Genomic DNA, 22,335 nt, shown 5'->3' on the forward strand with positions numbered 1-22,335 from the left:
AAAAAACTTTGGAAAATATTTCAAGTGTATAGTCCACTACAGAGCAGCTCGGATCAAACAGGTGCTTCCACCACAGTAGATTCAAATGTGCCCTTTTTTCCCCTTTTTTTAATAAAAAGCACATCGCCCGTAAGGCCAGCATCCCTTTCCCTCCTCCCTGTCTCGGAAGTAACAACTGTGTCCGTACAAACCTCTTTTGGTCAGCTTTTCATTTGGTTGCCTTTCTTTTAAACTTAGCTGTGTGACTTTAAAAATAATTTTGTGTTCTGTTCCGTGTAGCTGCTCTAGGGGTCTCTAGCAAGATGGCCTGGTTGGCTCAGGCTGCTCCTAGGGCCAGATGCCAGCTCAGACTGGTAATGTCATTAAAATATGGCCGTTCTCCCTCCTGGTCAAGTCTTTTCTATTTTCCTATGACGTGTCTTTTATTTTTCAAATATGCTTTTTTGTGCTTGTGTGATCTCTTCGTGTCCCGCCCTTCAGAGCAATACCAATGGTGTCCATTAGCACAGGCTGAGACCCACGGTCTGGAGGAAGGCAGGTCCTGCTCTGCCGGCCAGGGCGGAATGGGGCGCCCTGCGTCCAGTAGGGGGATGCCGTCACTGGTGCCATCGCTTCTGACAGGGCGAGTGTGAGATCCTAAGATCTGAGCTGAAGTGCTGGATATTCATACCATCAATGGGAAAGGCAGCTGCCCAGCACCCAGAGACCGAGAGCTGGTAACATGAGGTCCCCTCCGCTGGCCAAGGGGCCACCAATCCCTCAAGAAAGCTGAGTTCCTGTTGGTCACAACTTTTAAATTTGTGAGTCATCCATCTGAGGAAGAATGTTATAAACACTGCCTTAGATTTGAGCTTCTCCCATCCAAGAAGACAAAACAGCCCCCCCAAAACCCCCCAAAACAGACAAGTACTGGAAAACCATCCTACAATCTGTAGCCTGTACAATAAGCTGCTTAAAAGAGAAGTCAACACAGGCCCTCTGCTTCCCTACTCGACCCCAGCCCTCCACCGAACACCACATCAGGTCATTTTTGACCTCTGTTGCTGAATTGTGGTGCTTGGTTTCCTTGTTTATGTCATGTGCCCTTTGCAGCATTTGGCTCTGACGACCACTGCCTTCTTGAGATCTTGTCTCTGCTTCTGCTAACGTGTCCTTTGCTTCTCCTGCTGCCTCTGGGGGATCACTGTCTGCAGAACCGTCACGCCGGATTCCCCGTCCGCATGCCTATCCGTTCTACTTCCTCAGTGTCCATCCTGCCCTCCACACCTAAAAATCACAGGCATCCCAAATTTAGGACAGCAAACTCATCATCTAGTTTCATCACCCAGAACCTGTGATTGCTCTCGGAGTGACTGCCTCATGAGCTCTCGTGAATAGCTCTCTGGTTACCCGGGTCAGAAACCCGTGTACTGGGGCGCCTGGGTGGCTCAGCAAGGTAAGCCTCTGCCTTCGGCTCAGGTCATGATCTCAGGGTCCTGGGATCGAGCCCCACATCGGGCTCTCTGCTCAGCAGGGAGCCTTCCCCCTCTCTCTGCCTGCCTCTCTGCCTGCTTGTGATCTCTGTCAAATAAATAAAATCTTTTTTAAAAAAAAAAGAAGAAGAAGAAAGAAAGAAAGAAGGAAGGAAGGAAGGAAGGAAGGAAACCCGTGGACTACACTTAGCCTGAAATTTATGTCAAAATCCTAACCCCAGGGTAAGGGTGTGAGGAGGTGGGGCCTCTGCGAGGGGCTAGGGTCATGGGTGTGGGGCCCTCAAAATGGGATTCGTGCCCTTGTAAAAGAGAACTCAGAGAGCGACCTTCCTGCTTCCACCGTGGCGGGCACAGTGTAAACGTGGGCGGACTGCAACCTCCACGAGGGCCTCTCACCCAAACTTGACCAAGCTGGCGCTCTGATCTTAGACTTCCAACCTACCGAACTGTGAAAAATAAGTTTCCGTCTGTTATAAGCCACCCAGTCTATGGTTCTTTGTTAAAAAGCCTGAGCGGACTAAGGTGCTTCCTTTTATTATGCTCCGGTCACGATGGAGAATTATACTTCCTGCAGTCTCTCTCTCCTGCCTCCCAGCCTTTGTATCTGCTGTTCCTTCACCCAGAATTCTCCTCCATACCACATCCCCCCCGACCTTTCCCGCCTAGCTAACGCTGGGCTCATCGTCAGGATACGGCCTCCTCACTGTCGCTAGTCAGGGAACGTTCGATGAGCTTATACTATGTGCCAGGAATAATGATGAATGCTGACCATTCAAACATGACCTACTTCTCTCTGGGGCCGAGACAGGAGCCTGGCCCTGCCTTAAGCCAACCCCCTGGGCTCTTTGTGCTAGAATTGAAACGTTCTTTCAGTCATTAGATGCATAAAGTTGTCAAAAAGGAAGTTCTCTCCTGCCAACGTTAATTCAAGAGAAAAACAGCGAGCACATCGCAATGGAGAGGTGTTCTGGGAAATAACCTGACCGGTACAACTCAAAACTGTCAAGGTCATCAAAAATAAGGTCTATGAGGGGCGCCTGGGTAGCTCAATGGGTTAAAGCCTCTGCCTTCGACTCAGGTCGTGATCCCAGGGTTCTGAGATCGAGCCCCGCATCGGGCTCTCTGCTCAGTGGGGAGCCTGCTTTCTCTTCTCTCTCTGCCTGCTTCTCTGCCTATTTGTGATCTCTGTCTGTCAAATAAATAAATAAAATCTTAAAAAAAAAAAAAAGAAAGAAACTTTAAAGAGCAAAAGACTGTTTCTTTGTTTTGTTTTTTAAAAATAATATCTAAGAAATTGTCACTGTCAAGGGAACCCAAGGAGACGTAACGACTAAATAGGCACTAGATCCTACTTGGGGTTCTGCAAAGGCCATTAGGCTAAAAGAAAGACTAAGGAAATCTGAATAAAGTGTGGGCTGTAGTCAGTCATGTATCAGCGCTGGTTAAAGTTATAACAAATGTACCATCTAAGGTAAGATTCTAGCATTTTGGGAAGGAGAGCCTCGGTGGGATAACTGCTCAAGCACCCAACTCTTAGCTTCTGCTCAGGTCTTGGTCTCCAGGTCTGATTCTGGGTCGTGGGATCAAGCCTGTGTTGGAGCTGAGCGTGGGGTCTGCTTAGAGTTTCTCTCTCCTCCTCCCTCTGCCTCTCTGCTCCATGCACACTCTCCATGTGTCTCTCAATAAAGAAATAAATCCTTGGGGCGCCTGGGTGGCTCAGTGGGTTAAGCCACTGCCTTCGGCTCAGGTCATGATCTCAGAGTCCTGGGATCGAGTCCCGCATTGGGCTCTCTGCTCAGCAGAGAGCCTGCTTCCCTCTCTCTCTCTCTGGCTGCCTCTCCATCTACTTGTGATTTCTCTCTGTCAAATTAATAAATAAAATCTTAAAAAGAAAGAAAGAAAGAAAGAAATCCTTAAAAAAAAAACCTGGGGAACATGGGGTATGTTTACCACAGTTTCTGTAAATCTAAAACTATTCTAAAAGAAAAAGCATATGTATCTCTATCCATTTATAGGTAGATAGATTTCAGGGATTTAGCACATACAATTACCAACACACCACACTTCGTTGTTGTTGCTGCCGCACACAATATGGAATTCATCAGAATCCCTGTGCTTTTAAAGAACAGCGCTCTAACTGTAGCGATCCTCCAGTCCTGATTCCAGACCGTGGACTGAGGTCCTGGGATCAGCACCCAGTGCTGCCAGGACAGATGGAGCCTGTGTAGGGGAGGCGGGGTGAGGGTGGGGAGATGGAAGCTGGAGGGGTGGCTGAGAACACAGTGTTTGAAATGGAAACTTCTGGTGGATGACTAGGTCTGAAGCATGCCAGCTGGTGGCCTGACTTAGAACAGCGACAAGATTGTCCCTGGAAGGCAGGTCAGGGACCCAGGAGGCAGGAGTGCTGGCAGGTTCTTCTGTAAAGATGTTGAAATCATCAGGGATTGTGCCCCGGAAAGCATGATGCTAACCAGGTTCCAGTATTTTCTAGTGGGGAGTGACCCAGGTGTCGGCAGCAAGGGGGGACAGCGAGTCTACTGTTTTAGGAAGGAAGCAGGGGAAATTTTTTGCATGTGACAATGAGAAGGAAGCAGGGGATCTTCCTCACCTCCAGGCCCAGTGATGAGAGCGGGAAACCAGCTAACAGTTAAGGGTTCTGCAAGGAAAGGTATGACCCCATGAGAGATCTGGGTTTTCATCAGAGCGAACACAGAAGGGAAGTAGTTGAGGAGGCATGGGGTATTTTACTAACAAAGTGACATAAATTCCTGGGACAGTGGCAGGTTTGGGGGAGTGGGGAGGTGTGGAAGAGAAGCAGTACAGAGCTGCATGGGGTTGCAAGGCTTCCACGTTGAATACTGAGGAAAAGAGACGATCTGGAAAACAAATATATTGAAATGCTATGCTCTAGACAAAAGAAACTTCCACGCAGTCACTGTGGCAGCGTGAAGTCTGGATGGCTTAGCCATTTGTACAGGACTTTCCACCAAAAGGCACCGCCATCATAGACTAAAAACACGTATTCACACTGGTTTATGGGTCCAAATTCCTAATGGAACAAAACGTCAGGAGCACATGATTATCAGAATAAAATTCCGTAGTTCTCCATCGTTAGTCAGTTTCTCCCTGAGCGAACTGATTCAGAAAGTCAGATGAGAGTCATTCGGGCTGTTTCCTTATATTGGATGTATTTTGAATGATCCTCTTGTCTACTTTTCTGTTATTCTTGATAAAAGCTAATCAAAGTTTTTATTAATTTTATCTGTTTATGGCCTACCTGTGCCCCTGAAGGAAAATTACTTTCAGGAAAAGCCTGTGCCCCAGTATAAAGGAAGAAAAGTCCATGTGACTTACTCATTACCGCCTCAAACACATATACAAATGTACCGTATTTTCTGTTTTTGTGGGTCGGAGTGGGGCTCAGCGAACATGCAGCTTACTTGATCTGCATATTAACTGCATCCTTAATTTCTCTTTCTGGGACACCTGCATGGCCTAGTCAGTTAAGTGTCTGCCTTGGGCTCAGGTCATGATCTCGGGGTCCTGGGATGGAGCCCCGAGTCAGGCTTCCTGTTCAGCGGAGGAGTCTGCTTCTCCTCTTCCTTCTGCCTCCCACTCCCCCTGCTTGTGCGCGCTCTCTATCAAATAAACAAAATCTTTAAAAAAAAAAAAAAAGAATTTAAAAAAGTCTTTCTTTCCTTCTTCCTGTTGTCTTTTTAAGTCAGTCTCTTAGGTTGGCCACGTGAAAATGTGTCTGGCCTTGTTTGACTTAAGTAGAGGTGCAAACAACTAAAAATCAGTCTTTTTCTGGTGGAATGATAATTAACTCTGTTATAACTTTCTTTCCTCCAGCTCTCTCACTCTGTCTGTCTCTCCCTCTCTCTCCCCACCCCAGCTGAGCACAGGGTTTTAGATTCCTTCTCTTTCTGGTGCCATCCAGGGTGAAGAAACTTCCTTCTGTGTGTGTGTGTGTGTGTGTGTGTGTGTGTGTGTTTAATGCAGAAGGAACATACTAATTAAACTGGTCAGGGAGGACACTGGCATAGATACCTTGAGAAGTGCTAGCAATGCCATCATCAATTAAGGATGAAATGACATCCCTGTTCCCCTGCTGCTTTCCAGTGATAGACTTTAAAGGAATAACTTGGGTCAATAAAATTTTTGCTTCAAATCTGTTCAAAAAGTTAGAGAATTCTATGTGGTGAGATTAGGGGAGATACCTCTTTGAATTTTTTGTGTTTTACCCATTTTTCATAATGAACATATGTTCCTTTTTATAATCAGAGGAAAGCTGTTTCAAAAGCAAGATAGTGTATAATTTCTTAAGATTTCTTTCTTTCTTTTTTTTTTTTTGAAAGATTTTATTTATCTGGGATCATGACCTGAGCCGAAAGACAGATGCTTAACCATCTGAGCCACCCAAGTGCCTCAAGATTTCTTTTTAAAAAAGATTTTTATTCATTTATTTCTTTTAAAGAGAGAGGGAGAGAGAGAGACCATGAGACTGAGTAGGAGGAGGAGCAGAAGGGGGAGGGAGGAGAGAGACAAGCAGACTCCTCACTGAGCTCAGAGCCCGAGGAGGGCTTGATCCCAGGACCCTAAGATCATGACCCGAGTGGAAACCATGAGTCAGATATTTAACTGACTGAGCCACCCAGGAGCTCCATAACTTTTTAAGATTTCTATGGAAAATCTGATATGCAAGAAAATTGAAGCCATGTGAGGAGCTTGGACTGCTGAAGCCCTCATCCCAATATGCTGATATTGTTAAAAAGATGAAAGGGTGATTAAAATTACAGTGTCGATGGGGAGAGCGGTGAGGGATGGAAAGCTAACTCCTAGTTTTCCCGCCACATAATAGCACATGACAAGTAGAAAAGCCAGACTCCTGGAGTGATTTAAGCGTTTCTGCTGAAGCAAGAAAGCCCTTAGGATGGGTTTGCCAGAAAGATTTAGGCAAGCTGTAAACCGCAAAAAGACCAAGGAAAGTGGAAAGAGAGAGATGTTTGGAAGAAAGCTGAAGAGAAGGCATTTCACTTCTATTTTGCAACAGTTACATTGGGACAAGATAGGAGTGTTAGAGTCCTTGAGTCTGAAAGGGATAAACAGCATTTGGCACAAGTTAGGGAATATTCATTATCAAAATAGACAGAATTTCCTAAAGGTCCCCCTTATGTTGGTGGAAGAGAATGAGCCGCAGTGGGATTATAAAGTCACTTTCTTGTTCCTCGGGGCTGCACCTGTAAATGCTCGCAGCCCACTTCTTGCTTCCCACCCCTGGATGAAATTTCCAGTAGGGCTCATCATTTCATGACTTTTCGTATCTAGTCACTTTTAGTCAGTAAAAGTTTTCATTTTGGCTATTAAATGTTTGGCGTGGTGGAGCACTGAAGCCCTTCCTCAAGCCTCCTCCCTCCCCAGGTCAGACCTGCCGTGGCGGGGGAGCCCTCCCTGGGGAAGCTTCGCTCCTCCGTTGCTTCTCTTTCCTCCCACTCTGCCATCCTTGGAATCTGACCCTCCTCACCTTCCTCTCCTCCTCCATCAAAATGTGGGCTGGAGCAAAGCCTGTTTCCAGTAGCTTCTTTCCAGGCAGTTATCTGGCCTGTTTGTTTGTTTGTTTGTTTTTGTTTTTAATTACTCCTCAAAGAAGAGCTTGTACTCGGAGTATCTTCGGGGATTTTCATTTGGGGAGAGGAGGAGGGGAGGACTTCACGCAGCAGAGGCAATTGTCTTTTCAACATCTGGGACTGACTGTCCCACTTCTAGAAGGGGATTTGCAAGGCTCTTAAATGAGAACTCCCCAGAGAGGGGCTTGGGATCAGCTTCCTGCCCCACCTCCCCTGTCTTGCTTTCTGCTGTATATTCCAGCTTCCCCCAGGAAAAGCTTTCTGGTGTGCGGACTCACTGTCACTCTGCATGGCTCACATGTAGTGGGCCAGAGCTCAGCTGACGCCGGAGCCCCTGGCCTTGCTGTGGAGGGACAGTTGCACTAACCAGGCAGTGCTGCTGCACTTGCAAAAATTATGGGGTGCAGGGGTTGGAGGGAATGATGTGAGGAGGGATTATCCTGGGGGCAGCTCCTCTCATAGTGGTGTCCCCCAGGCGAAGGCATGCAAGGATTGTAGAACCCCATCTCCCTAAGCCATCATTTCATTAGCCAACACACTTCTGCGAGCCCATCAGTGCATTTTGACCCAATCCATGTTTTCTTTTGTGTCCACACACTCATCAAGAAAACCTGTCAACTGCCTTGCTCACTACTCAGGCGGTTCTTTATGTTGAGAGTGCAGGCTGCCGGTGTGGGGCTACGGATCTCTATGAAGCCACAAATTCCAATTCCCATGCCAATTTCACAACCAGTGGTCACTAAAACAGCACCTGCTGTCCTGTGTGGGGCCGTCAAAAGTTATTTGACATAAAAATAGTATGTTCATTTTGAAATCACTGATTTAGTTAGGCCCAGTGGGACTCAAACCCAAGTCCGAGAATGGTATGTCATTGGAGTCAGCTGGGGAGCTATTTTTAAATCCCTACCCGAGGTCTTAGTTTATATGATGGCGCGTGAATGGTTCTGATGTGCCAAGGTTGGGGACCATTGAAAAGTATTTCCCAGTGGATCAATCTGGCAACTCCTGGAAAAAGCCAATGAGGAGTCATGGCTCCAATAGACGTTGGCGAGACATGCACAAGACAAGGAGGCGTTACCCCTGGATCATACAACAGGATGGTAGATAGTGTGGTTTCTTCCTTATTGGCTTACTGAGGCCAGACCCGGTTCCAAACAGGGTAAAGGAGTGGCTGTGGAAGAAGGATGGAGTGAAGCTCATAGTGTGGGGAAGACAGGTAAACAGGGTAAATATGCTTTAACACAAGCTCTCCGGGTACCTGTAGGCGTTACACAGTAAGAAGGTGGATACAGTAGATGGACTGGCCAGATCTGCTGGAGGTCATCCAGGAAGCTACACAAAATTGGGGACCACTGCAATTGCATCCCTTGGAATCAGCTGGGCAAGAGACAGGGCAGAACTTCTAGGGGTGGAAACAACATTGGGAAAGAACAGAGATGAGACCGAATATGGCCCAATGTTCCATGAACTGTAAATGCTTGCCATTTACAAGCATTTGGGGGTGGGGACAGGATAGGAGGAGCTCAATGGCCAGAGCGATGGGATGGCAGGAAGTCTGGCAAGGGGCCAGCTCCTTAGGAGGACTGCATGCTAAGTACTTTCTGGGAATTTATTCTATGGAAATGGAAGGCTGCTGAGAAATTTAATCAAAGAAGTGTCCCGAGGGAGCAATCTCCTGTTGAACCAGTGAGTGGGGCACCAGCAGATACAGGGAGGGGGCTGGGGGCTCTTAGGATAATCCTGGTGGGAGTTTCTGCAGCCATTGGATCTGAGTTGATGAAGTGGCTGATGGGATGACCTTGGGGAGGTCGGGGGGGGGGGGTGATGGGGGCTGAGCCATATGAAATGACTTCCCAGTTCCGCTCTTGGTGGATGGGGCAGCAGCCCGTTCCCAGACTGGAGCAGTACAGGAGGAGGATCACACTGGGTCACTGGGTGCGGACCGGGAAGACTCTAGAAACAAGCAGTTGAAGGGAAGTGGAATCTGAGAGCAGCGGCCAGGGAAATGGGAGCGGAAATAGGAGAACGAGAGTCACAGACACCCAGGAAGCTGAACATGTCCGGGAGGGAGCCTTGAAAGGAGTCCACAGTAGGACCCGAGCTGAAAGCTCTCAATTGCTTTCGGCCTCAGGCAAGCCCAGGTACCTTCCGCAGAGACCCTGGGCGGCCAAGCCGGCAGGCGGAGGTGGGCTCAGGAAAGACCAGGGTGGATGTAACCCCCCGGCGCTCGGGCAGGGCGGACACCTGGCTTCCGGGTTCCGGAGGAGAGACTCTGGCCGGCTTTAGTTTGCAATGTATTAGCAATGTTTCCTGAAGCTATAATTGGGTTTATTTCTCTGCCTAAATTTTGATAACAGTGGTGAATAGGGACTATAAATTATCATAAAAGGAGTGACACTGACAAGGAAGAAAATCTTGCCCCGGGTACTTGTCAAAAATACACCCATTTGGAGGTCAGAAGGAGGGGGCGGAGGGCTACCGAGTCCGGGGATCCGCCGACCTGCCTGCCCCACACCCACCTCGCCCGCCGGCTCCCCGGCCCTGCCGGCTCCCCGGCCCTCCGGGGGCGTGGCCACCTGCAGCCCCGCCCCGCCGCCCGCGGCCACGTGACCTGTCAGTTTGCGGAGAGGGACGAAAATGGCCGCCGGGTTTGGTGAGGGCGAAGCGCTGGAAGCCGCCGCCTCTCCCATTCCCGTCTTCTGACGGCGCCTGCGGCAGAGCAGACCCTTTCCGTCCGAGCTGTGGGGCGCGGGCCTCAGGCCGGGCTGTGAGACGGTCAGTGCGATGGTCGGCTCCGCGGCAGGACGGGCAGAGGAGGTGGGGGCCAGGCCCGCGGGGAGGGGGCGAGGCCCGGCGCGGCGGGCCCGCGGCCTGGTGGGGGGGGGGGCGAGGCCGGGTGTAGCAGGGCCGCGGCCGGCGGAGGAGGGGGCGAGGCCGGGTGTAGCAGGGCCGCGGCCGGCGGAGGAGGGGGCGAGGCCGGGTGTAGCAGGGCCGCGGCCGGCGGAGGAGGGGGCGAGGCCGGGTGTGGGGGCCCGCGGCTGGGCGCTCGGGAGCTCGAGGTCCGGCTTTCCCCGGGAGGCCGCGCTTGCTGGAGCGCCGCGAAGGCCTCGCACTCGGTGTCTCGGGTGGTCAGTCTGGCGGGCGGCGGGGAGGTGCGTGTCTGGGGCGGCGGGGAGGGAGCATGGGGGAGGGGCCTCGGGGAAACTGTTTTCTTTTGTGCGGCAGCCGCTGGCACACCCTCGGTCTCGGGAGCCGCCTTAGCTGGTACCGTTAGGGCAGGTGCTCAGGTTTCTTTCTCCGGCTTCCGAGGGCCAGGTGGATGGTTTTCTTCCTTTGCTTTCTTACCGGGCTTCCTTGCTCTCTTGTCCGGTGCGGGCCTTTGAGTGCCTGGAAAAACAGCAGCAAGGCGTTGATTGCGATGCCTCCATGATTTATTTATAGGGAAACGATTTCTTTGTCCGCCAGCAATATTGGATTATTTTTCTTTCAAGTTGTTTTGACCTAGAGAAAGCTTTAAACCAATGAAGGACGTTTTCTTGTTAGTAACTGTTGATGGAGCCGTCTCTGCGAGCCGCTAGGGGCGCCGGCTGAAAATGCAGTTTTCCGAGCCTTACCTTCAGAAATTGCCGTGCAGCCGGCCGGGGTGTGGCTCTGCAGTCACGCCTTCCGATTCCACCCGGCGATTCTGATGTTTTGTCATTGCCCACACTGGGACAACACCGGGGACTGAACATCTAAAAATGTTCAAAGCACCTTCGCGAGCTGATGGAGAGCCAGCGGGGAGAAGTGGCTGCGGCCGCGGCGTGTTCTTTGTTCCCTAGCTTTAGCCGCATGGAGACTGGTCCTCAGAATCATTTTGGGCTGCTTGTTAAAACGTCAATTCTGGGCTCATCCCAGATCTGCCGGGTGGGATTCTTTCGGGTAGAAGCCAAGGAATATTTGTGTTTGACAGACTTGCCGAGGAGCTCTGGTGCACACAAGTGTGAGGATCCTCGTTCTGCATTCTTTGCGTGAATGATATCCAGATGGTTTTTACAGATACTGGTGGATTAACCAACCCATCCTTTTTGGAGCATGTCAAAATCAGTCTGGCCAAAGCACCCCATGGCCAGAGTAGGGAGGTGGTAGGGGGCCATGACCCTGCAGAAAAAAAGTCCTCACTTCCTTCTGACTTGCCTTTTGGTTAATGGGTGCACCTCCTCCAGTCACTGATGCGTATCATCTAGTCATCCTTGACTTTTTTTTTTTTAATCTCCAGTCACATAGTTTCTTTGATTTTACATCCAGAATCTCTCTTCTGGGTATTTTGGTAGGTTAAAAGGTCAAATATGGGGGATTTTATAATGTTCAAGCTCATATCTCTCATTTCTTCTTCATTTCCTGTGGGTTATTTTGGTGGTTCCCTGACTGGTGTCCAGAGTTCTAATTTTTCTTTCCTGGGCTACATACACTGCTGAGAGATTCACTTTCCTAGAATCATGCCCGTGTGCCATCCCCCTCTTCCTGCTTTTGCTCAAAAACTGTCAGTTTCTCAGCTTTATCTGCCGTGTATTAGGGCTGTTTGGAAGGCACAGAACAGAGACTTACTCTTTTACCTCAGGGAAAAGGAGATTTATGGGAATTAATGAGAATCAGCAAGAAATCAGGACCCAAGGCAGCTTCACCTTCTGCCTCTCTCTCAGGGGCTGCATTTGTTTTCTTACATCTCTATTCATATCTGTTAGGTTCTCTCTGCTGACTGGTTATCTCAAAACTGTATCATCTGGCACATTGCCCATAATGACGGAGACTTTGGTGTCTGATTCCCAGTTCTGAAGAGGAATCTCACTGGCCCGGCTTATGTTTTTGAGCACTCACGTGTCCCAGATCATGTGCCCGTCCCTGATGACGGCTGATGGTAGAAAACAGGGCTGTCGAGGGTAGCAGAGCCTGTGGGCAGGCAAAGACCTAGGGAAGAGGCATGTTTAGTACACCTACGCAGTTATTCAGTTTGATAGTTACTGTGATTCTATTTGGTATATTCCTGGGATAGGTTCTAGGGATATAAGGACAAAGGAGAGACAGCCCTTATCCTTGAAGAAGTTACAGATCTAACCAATCACCTTCACTTCCCGTCCTAGCGCTTACTCTTTACTAAACATTCCATTCATGCTATTCATTGTTTTTGGGTGTACGCTACCTAGGCACTCGGCTGTCCATGTTTATCTTCTCGTGACAATACCAAGGTCTAACTGTGTGATGCAGGCCAGTTCCTGACAGTCAGGGGCTGCTTTTCTCTTTCTCAGCTCCAATTTTGTAGGCATTACACCAGATAAAAGGTGGGTCTTTCCTCAAGAACTTGGAGTTTAGAGTTGTGGACAAGAATGAGTAAAATGGTATATGAGCCGTCAACCTGAAGCATATCCACAGGTTATAGAGACTGAGTTCAGGGCACTGGCCCAGCCTAGAGCAAGCAGCCAGTCGGTGGAGGCTTCCAGAAGATAATGTTAGAGCCAGTCCATATGGATGAGTAGAAACTGTCCAGGCATATCTATGGAGGATGGGCTTTCTAAGCTGAGGGAGAAGTAAATGCAGAGGCCTGGGGAAAAAAAAAAAAGTGTGGGGCAGCCAAGGGTTGCAAGCAGATTAGTCAGCCTGGACCTGGAAGAGTCGAGGTGGAAGCTTTGTGTCAAGGGTGGGAGGGAGAGAGAGATGAGGCTGGAATGGTGAGATGGGGCAGGGTTGCGAAGGGTCTACAGGTCTTCATAATCATAATCCAGAACTGTGTTTATGAATCCTCACTGCTCTACACAGAGCATAGCTTTTCATAGGAATTATAGAATTGAATCTTTACAGTAGCTTTCAAAGGATTTGAGAGTTTCAGTCCCTTGAATAAACTTTTGGGTAATAAAGCCATCATCTTTTGTTCTCCCAGCATGAATTTATGGGGAACTAACAGAAGAATTTTAAAGAAGTGTATTTTAGGTCACTCTTGGTTCAGTGTGGCAGCTTGATTGAGATGGGGTCAGACTGGAGAGAGGAGACATAAGTTGGGGGCTGTCACATTGATCCAGGTGAGAGATGGTACAGTAGAAATTCTTAGGACAGGTTCCTAGATTACAACAGTTTCCTCTTTTCTGGAAACATTGCCAGTACTATGTGACCTTTAACCCCTTCCCAGTCCTGTGACTATAGTTCATTGGTTCCAGTAGCACTTGGCCCAATGTGGGACTTTTGAATCTGGGGACAAAGAATAATCTGCTTTCTCTGAGAAACTGTCTGACTTGGACTAGATAGCTGTTGGCAGCCAAATTCCCATCTGTGTAGAAGAAGTTGATCTAGAACAAAAGTAGATTAAGCCAACAGAGAATGAGAATTCTACTGGCATTTGCCTTTCAGCGGCACCTACCCTTCCCACAATGTGGTTATGGGAAATAAATCAGTATCCTTATTTCCTGTCTTCCTTAAGCTAGTTTAAATTTGTTTCTTGTACCGAAGGAGTCTTGATTCGCATAGATGGTGAATGCCCTAAACTAGGGCACTGAGAGTCTGGTTGGCTGATGTCAGATGTTAGGAAATGCAGTAGACAGAAAATGGTAATGGTTGTACTCTGGATACAGTGGTTGATGCTTTGAAACAGTGGATGTGAGGATGGTGTTCAAAATGGAAGGAGTAAATTGAGCAAGGGCAGGTGTGCGGAGCAGCCTGCAGGTCGGGACAGCTTTGAGCTTGGCTGGGCTGTGGGAGGGTGTGGCGCTGGTATCAAGAGGTAAGAGTGGTCGTTAGAGCCAGATCCTGGATGCCTTACTGAGGTGTTAGACTTCATCTTACAAGGTGAACTAATGAAGCCATGGATATTGGTGGCAACTGTTAATAAAAATCTCTTACTGGTTTGCAATGAAAGAAGTGTCCTATTCTTAGATATGTGATGTACAGCATAGGGAGTACAGTCAGTAGTATTATAACAACTTTGTGTGGTGATGGATGGCACCTGAAATTAATAGGATATTGTATGTCCATTATAGTTCAGGAAAAAAAGTATCATATTCTGGAAAATTAGGAAATAAAATTTCTAAAAAAAATAAAAATCACATTAATGCCATCAACATTTGATCTTTTTCATTTCTGTATTTAATAATGTATATATTTACAGTAGTTGAGATGCTGTATACTATAGTTTTTTAGTTAATTTTTTCTGCCACTGAATATGTCACAAGCATTTTTTGTCAGTATATTTTTTAGCAACATTTGGTGACAGTATATTATTCCACTGTGTGAACACATTATAATTTATGTACTCTCCCATCCTAAGTTTCTCATTATGAATAAAATTGTGTGGTACATAAAAATCTTTGTCCATGTTTCCTGTGTTTTTAGAATTGATACTTAGGGGTGAAGTTACATAACTTTTTTGATGATTTTTGAAAAGTAAAGTATTATTGAGAAACAATTTGATATAAATTGTATATATATAATTTGATATATATAATTATATAATTTGATATATATAATTATATAAATTATCTCAATAAATAATCTCAATTTGATATATATAATTATATAAATTATCTCAATAATTTATATAATTATATAATTTATATCAAATTGTTTATCCTTTTTACTGTCCAGTTTTGAGTTTTGACAAATGCATGTAAGCTTGTAACTACCACCACAAGCAGAAAATAGAATAGTCCAAGGACTCCCCAAACTCTCTTAAACCCCAGTGTAGTCCCCTCTTTCTCCTCCTTTAGACTGACAACCTCTGATCTATTTTCTGTCCGTATAGTTTTCCTTTTCCAGAATATCATATAAATGGAATCATAGAGTGGAGTAGTTTCTGTCTTCTAGTCCCCAGAGATAGACTTCTAATCCACGTGCAAAACACATCACCCTATCCCAAGGCCCCCAAAGTCTCAGCTCATTACAGTATTAACTCAAGAGTCAAAAAATCTCGTTTGAATCTTGTCAGCTCTCAGGTTCTAAATCTGATTATCTAAATCAGGTATGAGTGAGGCTCTGGGTAGAGTCCGTCTTGAGGCATGATTCCTGTCCGTCTGTGAACCTCTGAAACTCGAGAAATGTCACGTGCTATCAAATACAATGCGGGGCAAACATGGGATACCAGTAATTGACATTGCTCAAGAAAAGGGAAAATGAAAGGACAACATTTTTAATTTTGGTGAACTCTGATTTATCACTTTTCTTTTCTTTGAAGACCATGCTTTTAGTATTATATCAAAGAAATCATTGCTTAATCCAAAATAGTCTTATGTTATCTTCCAGAAGTTTTGTGCTTTTAGATATTTAGGTCAATTTTAGCATATGTATTTCGTTCAAGGTATGCACTGAAATCTGTTTATTTGCATTTGGATGTCCCAGTTGGGTAAAACAACATGCCTACTTTTTTTGAATTTACATTCAGTAGCGGTAGATGGACAAGAAACACCCAGTATGATATGTTTGCAGTGGTGGTAAGTGCCATGGAGAATATAAAGCAGGGCAAGGGGGTGGGAGTGGGGACCGCTGTGGCGGATAGGTGAGGTTGTTACTGTGCTACATCACAGGGTCAGGTTAGAATTTCCTAACCAGGAAGGAAGAGAGGGAGAGAGCCATGTGCATTTCTGGTGGAAGAGATTTAGGCAGAAAGAATTCCTGAGGTGGCAGAGGGCTTGGTGTGTTGAAGCTGTGAAATGGGTAAGGAGGAGAGGAGGTCACTGAGAGTTGACCAAGGTAACACGTGGGATTTAAGTTCTTTGAGAAGCTGTTGGAGGGCTTTGAGCAAGGCAGGATGGACTCGGACTCAGTGCTCCTGCAGGAAGGGTTCTTCAGTGAGCAGCCGAGGCAGTAGCCTCTCCTGGGAGCTTATTAAAGATGTGGACTCGGGTTGCACCCACACCCGTCAGATCAGAATCTCTGACGGTAAGGGCCAGGCATCAGGGTTTTACAGGCTCTGTAGGTGATTCTGATGCATATTACGGTTTTAGAAGCTCTGGTCAGACCTATGGTTTTAGAAGATCGCTGTGGTTGCCTTGTGGAGGACAGACTGGGGAAGGCAAATGCAAGTGGGAAGAGCAGTTGGGATCTAGATGAGAAGCCACAGTGGCTGGGACCAGGGTGGTTGTGAGGGAGGTGGTGAGAAGCAGTTGGGTTTTATAGATGAAGCTGAAAGGATTTGCTAATAGATGGAGCGCAGAGTGTAGAGGACGAGGTAAGTCATGGGTAATTCCATGGAAGAATGGAGCTGGAGCTGCCGTTTATGGAGATGAAGGAGCAGTGGGGACTTTCTTCTGTTTAGGGGCGGTGATGAGGTTGGCGCGGGAGACGCATCTGGGATTTGGGTGAGTTAAGACGGAGGTGTGTGGGAGTCTTGGGAAGGGAGCGGTGGGCATTTGGGCAGCTGAGCTGTGGGGTCTTGCTTTTATTCCTGACAGTGGAGGTGTGTTTATACAAGTTAAGGTTAAAAATGATAATATAGTTAATAATAAATTGGTTTTTTCCTAATCACAAATTATGCATATTTTATCTAATCTGCCTCTAACAGGTATTGGAATAAAGTTAACTACAGCTTTCTGTGAAAATGTCAGTTCTGATATCACAGAGTGTAATAAATTATGTAGAAGAAGAAAACATTCCTGCCCTGAAAGCTCTTCTTGAAAAATGCAAAGATGTAGATGAGAGAAATGAGGTAAGACCACGTCCCCCCCCCCGCCTTTTTTTTTTCCATGCCTAGTGTGGGGCTTGAACTCATAACCCTGGAATAAGGAGTTAGATGCTCTACTGACTAAGCCAGGCAGGCACCCCCAAGACCAAGTTTCTAAAATTAAGTTCTTTTCACAAATATTTGTTGACTACTGACTACTGTGTACAAGGCATTGTGCTAAGAATACAGGTGAGTATGAAATATAAAGTTAAGCTTGGTCAGATTGTTAAAAGTACTTCAAAGGGGCACCTGGGTGGCTCAGAGGGTTAAGCCTCTACCTTCAGCTCAGGTCATGATCTCAGGGTCCTGGGATCGAGCCCCACATCGGGCTCTCTGCTCAGCCTGGAGCCTGCTTCCTCCTCTCTTTCTGCCTGCTACTCTGCCTACTTGTGATTTCTCTCTCTGTCAAATAAATAAGTAAAATCTTAAAAAAAAAGTACCTCAAATTCCATACTTTTGGAATACATTTGAACTTACATGATTGAATATGGAATTTAGATTTATGATTGACTCTTCTTTTAGATGAAATAATCAGTACTTGGGAAGTTTGATTACTAAAGTCTGAAGTGTTTCTAGGAAGTTTTAAAGAACTTCTAGACCCAGTCTTTTTAGAAATAGATTAACTAGACAAAATATTTCAAATATTTTCTTTAATGGAATCTTAGTTCTTTTTCTGACTTATTCATTCCACACACTTAGGGATTTTAAAGAGCTTACATCTTTAAGACAGTTAAATAGGTCATGTGTTTTGTTTAACAAGATAGGGAAGTATATATTTACCATTTTCATTAACTTCTATTAGGTATTTCTATTCAACAATTAAGTAAGCTGTTGACTGTATTTTATCATGCAGCACCATATTACAGCATTTTAGGGACTAAGAAACTTTTTGTATGAAATTTTTAAGTGTCAAAGTTTGTATTTTAAAAATTTAAGAAAAATGAAACTTTAGGGGTACCTGACTGGCTCAGCTTGAAGAGCATGTGACTGTTTATCTTGTGATGGTGAGTTTGAGCCTCACATTGGGTGCAGAGCTTACTTAAAAATAAATGAATGTGTGAATGAGTGAATGAATAAACTTAAGAAAAAAACCCAAAACTTTCTTAAAACTGTATTTTCAATGTAACGTAATTTTTTTTTGCCAGTGAATAAGGTGAATGAGGAGTGATACGTATATATGTATGTCTGTATGTGTATACATATATCTGTCTGTGTATGCAGACATATAAAGAGTTTCATTTTTTTTGCTGTGGGGAAAAAACATAAAATTTATCATCTGAACCATTTCATTTGTGTTCATTCGTGCAACTGGTGCATAATGTTGTGAAATATCTCCAGAACTTCTTCAAATCTCAAACTCCATACCTGTAGAGCAGCACCTGCCTCGTTCTTTCCCTCGCAGCCCCAGGTAACTGCTCTTCCACTTTCTGCTCCTAGGAGTTTGACTCCTCTCAGTACTTCATAAAAGTGGAATCATAAAATATTTGTCTTTGTGACGGCTGATTTCACTTAGCGTAATATCCTTAAAGTTCAATCATGTTGTGGCATATGACAAGATTTCTTTCCTTCTTACTTTTTTATTTTTTAAAAGATTTTATTTTATTTATGTGAGAGAGAGAGAGGGAAAAAACAACAAAGAAGCAGTGAGGAGGGCAGAAGGAGGGAGGAGCAGGGAGCCTGATGCGGGACTTGATCCCGGGACCCTGAGATCATGACCTGAGCTGAAGGTAGACACTTCACTGATTGAGCCACCCGCACATCCGGATTTCTTTCCTTTTTAAAGCTGAATACTATTCCATTGAATTTTGCTTATGCATTTATCTATTGATGGACATTTGGGTTTTTTCTTCCTCTTGTCTATTGTGAATAGTGCTGCTATGAACACGAATATGCAAATATTGCAAATTTTTTTAAAGTTGTGGAATCAGCAGTTATTACTTATGATTATGATTATTATTTTTGACCTAGGTTACCTGATTTCATTAAACACTAACTGTCATAAAGAAATCTTAACATAGAATTTTGTTAATGCATAGCAAAATTTGTTATTGCGATAACCTTATGGGAGTTCATGATTTTATCGGATCAGCTCCTTTAATTTGCATAGCAACTCTATAAAGAATAGTGCTGTTATTTATCTTGATTTACAGGTAAATGGCTTAATTCCTTAGCTTCCTATTCCAGATACTGTCTGGTAGAACCCAAGTTTGAACTCTGTTCTGTTTTATTTTAGACTGTAATCTGTTTATGCTCTATTGCCATTCTTTGCATTTTCAGAATAAGTTCATCTAATGATGTGCCGATATTTTCAGTGTTCCTATATGTTTTGGTTAGAGCACAGTATGTTTTGGTTAGGTAACTCTTATGTGATTATGAGTTGTCAATAATTGTTCTACATAAATAAGAGAGAAAATGTGTAACTGGAGATTGTTGTTATAAAGAACTGCTTAAAAGAGTAGTTGTTTTATTAGCATTTAACTGATACTAATAATATTTATTTTTAAAAATTTTAATATTTATTTATTTATTTAGAGAACACACAAGAGGAGGGAGGTGCAGAGGGAGAGGGATAATCTCAAGCAGACTCCATGCTGAGTGTGGGGCCTGTTTTGGGGCTCGATCTCACAACCCTGAGATCATGACCTGAGGTGAAATCAAGAGTCAGCTGCTCAACTGACTGAGCCACCCAGGCACCCCTGATTTTAATGGTATTTATATTTAAGTTTAATATTGCATTGGTTGAAATTGGAGTTTTAAAATAGTGATTGGAAACAACCTGGATTGTTTAGTTATGGCTCAGTGTGAGGGTTGGAGAGAAAGTAGCTTTCTCAAGGCCCTTTTTGGCATTTTGCTTCTATAGCTATGGATAAAATGTAAATTTTTTAGAATTCTGTAAAGTTGTATGGATCCTTTCTTTCTTGCTCTTTAAAGTATTTAATTAATTTATATTAATGTGTTTTATCAGTTTTGAAAAAGTCTCTTAAAGATTACATCAATAAAATAAAATAATGTGGGGAAAATGGCCATACTGTGTTTTAGCATACAATTGGCTGCCATAAATAAATGCTAATTTCTTGCCTCCTTTTCTGTCTCCTTTATTTATAAACTAGGTAGCTCTTGGCATGTGAATATTCTCGATGATGATGAATCTTTGCCCTGAGTCTCTCTACTTTCCTTTCCTTTCTTCCCTCTCCTCTCCTCAAAAAGAACAAAATTACTCTCAGCTCTTCTTGGTACAAGATTATAGTGCTGAGGTTGGGCAGTATTCTCCTAGGAAGATGAAGTGGGACTTAAAATTCAAGGAGTGCATTTTGGTAGTTGAGCTAGTCTAACTACTGAGCTGTCCTGGCTACTTGGCTAGAGCAGTATCATGGGATTATTTCCAGCTGCAAGGGAAGCTGAACAATGTGGGGTTTTTTGTTTTTGTTTTTGTTTTTTTTTAGCTGAGCACATTGCTAACCAAAATCCCCTAAATAAAATCCCATCACTCTGGATACTGGAGAGACAACTAATATTTAGTTTTTGCAAGAGAAACTGATAACTACTCAGGTCTTTTGTCTGGCTTGTTTCTAGTTACGAGATTTATACCATCTTTCTTATTTGTGTTAGAGGTATTTGTGCACATTTATGTTATTTTTTTCCCTTATAGTCAAGAAGCACCTGTCTCTGTGAACAATCTGAAATGTGACTGTGACCCCAGAAAGTAAACAGAAAGCTTCTGAGTCTCTGCAATTACTAATCTGAAAACTCTAATGTAAAATTCATACATCCTTAGGGCCATGGATTCAGGAATAATTGGCTTTAATTTATGTATTATACCGATGTCCTAGTTACGTCATTTTTTATCTCAGGTGATTAGAAGGGAGAAGGATGCTATAGAAAGTTTGTCAGAGAGGTGTTAGAGCTGGCAGAGGCAAGCTGGATGTAATAATTGATGTCTGTAGTTATGACTCAGTTGTGAACATGATGTTTAAGGTAATCTGTTCAACAAGTAGTAAGTAATATGTGCATTGCTTTTGAAAATAATGGTTATCATACTATATAATCAAATTTAATATTTAAGGGATAAACTTTTTCACCTGGAAAATCTATTTGTGCATAATACCTCATTCCATAATGACCTTGGTTGAATGACATATAATTTAGTATCCATTGTTATATAAGAATGTCTGTATTTAATCTGTGTATTTTTGTACTTTGTTTAAAGGAGTATTTGTGTTTAACCCTTTACCTGTATTACTCTTATAATAGCCTGTTTTATTTTGTCAGTTATTATAATTTGCTTTTTTTGTATGTTGCCACTGACAGATTTTTTAATTTGTTGAGACTTTACTTGCTCATTTATTTAACAAGTATTTGAGTACCTGTGTGACAGTCACTGTCCTTCGCACTGGTGATACAATATGATGATGATAATTGTATTATTTTTGCATCTACACTTATGTTGGTTTTTTCCATACAGTGAAATATTATTTTCAGGTGTACAATTTAGTAATTCAGCACTTCCATACAATACCCGGGGCTCATCGCAAGTGCACTCCTTAATCCCCATCACCTGTTTAGCCCATCCCCCATTCATCTACCCTCTGTTAACCATCAATTTGTTCTCTTTATTTTGTTTTATTTTTTGAACAACTTTATTTATTTATTTATTTATTCATTAGAGAGAGAGAGAGAGAGACAACAGCGAGAGAGAAAACACAAGCAGGGGGAGTGGGAGAGGGAGAAGCAGGCTTCCAGCTGAGCAGGGAGCCTGATCCTGGGCTTGATCCCAGGACACTGGGATCATGACTTGAGCTGAAAGCAGACCCTTAATGACTGAGCCACTCAGGCTCCCCTGTTCTCTATATTTTGGAGTCTTTTTCTTGGTTTGCCTCTCTTTTTTGAGGAATACAATATTAAAGAAAACAGACATGCTTCTCACCGTCAGAGCCTTTAGGAGAAATGGACAATGATCAGTTACTAATCACACAAATAAAAGTAATTACAAATGAGGATTAGTATACTAAAGAAAATTAGAGTGCATTAGTTAGGGTTCCTTGAGGGGTTGATGTTCACCCAAGAGTTGAAAGATAGGTGGTAGTTAATTGGGTGAGACAGAGGGAAAACTTTGTGTGAGGATCCTGAAGTGGGAAAGAGTTTAAGGGTATGTTGGTGAGGAGGGAATGGCACAGAGTAAGTTCTAAGGTAGTCCTGCCATGGCTACTGTAAATATTTTGGTTCTGATCCAAAAGAGCACTAGAAAACCACGAGGATTTTATGCAGAGAAATGATGCCATATTAGCATTTAAAAGAAACACAGATATTTCCCCCTACACTGATATACACATAGAAAGTAGATGTTTAAAAGAATAATTTGTCTAATTGAACTTAATTTTTGGTGTACATTTTGTCTTATATACCTTAGTATGTTTTAACACCTTCAGTACTATCACTGTGAGCCCAGTGCTCCTCCTCTGTTTCATTGACGGCACTTATGGAAGATGACTGTGTGTGTACCTACTTGGGGTAGGTGAGTCTTGCTGCTGGAGGGAACCCATCACAGGACCTGGCCGCC

The 22,335-nt window shown here is 44.4% G+C and overlaps 1 protein-coding gene across 13 annotated transcripts in view; it reads left to right on the forward strand.

Annotated features, from left to right (window-relative positions):
• The first annotated feature begins 9,731 nt into the window (after window positions 1-9,731).
• KIDINS220 (kinase D interacting substrate 220) overlaps window positions 9,732-22,335 on the forward strand; it is a 97,343-nt gene continuing 84,739 nt past the window's right edge. For 12 of the 13 annotated variants that reach the window (XM_045084910.1, XM_045084912.1, XM_045084911.1 and 9 more), the window contains exons 1-2: window positions 9,732-9,874; window positions 16,620-16,763. In XM_045084910.1, coding sequence (XP_044940845.1) covers window positions 16,656-16,763 — 108 coding nt within the window. In that variant the 5' untranslated portion in view covers window positions 9,732-9,874; window positions 16,620-16,655. Of the gene's footprint in view, window positions 9,917-16,619; window positions 16,764-22,335 lie in introns of all 13 variants that reach the window. The other variant, XM_045084906.1, reaches the window with a different exon arrangement.

Source organism: Mustela putorius, unplaced genomic scaffold (assembly GCF_011764305.1).
Source record: "Mustela putorius furo isolate JIRA1106 unplaced genomic scaffold, ASM1176430v1.1 tig00000813_pilon_pilon_pilon, whole genome shotgun sequence".
Lineage (NCBI taxonomy): Eukaryota > Metazoa > Chordata > Mammalia > Carnivora > Mustelidae > Mustela > Mustela putorius.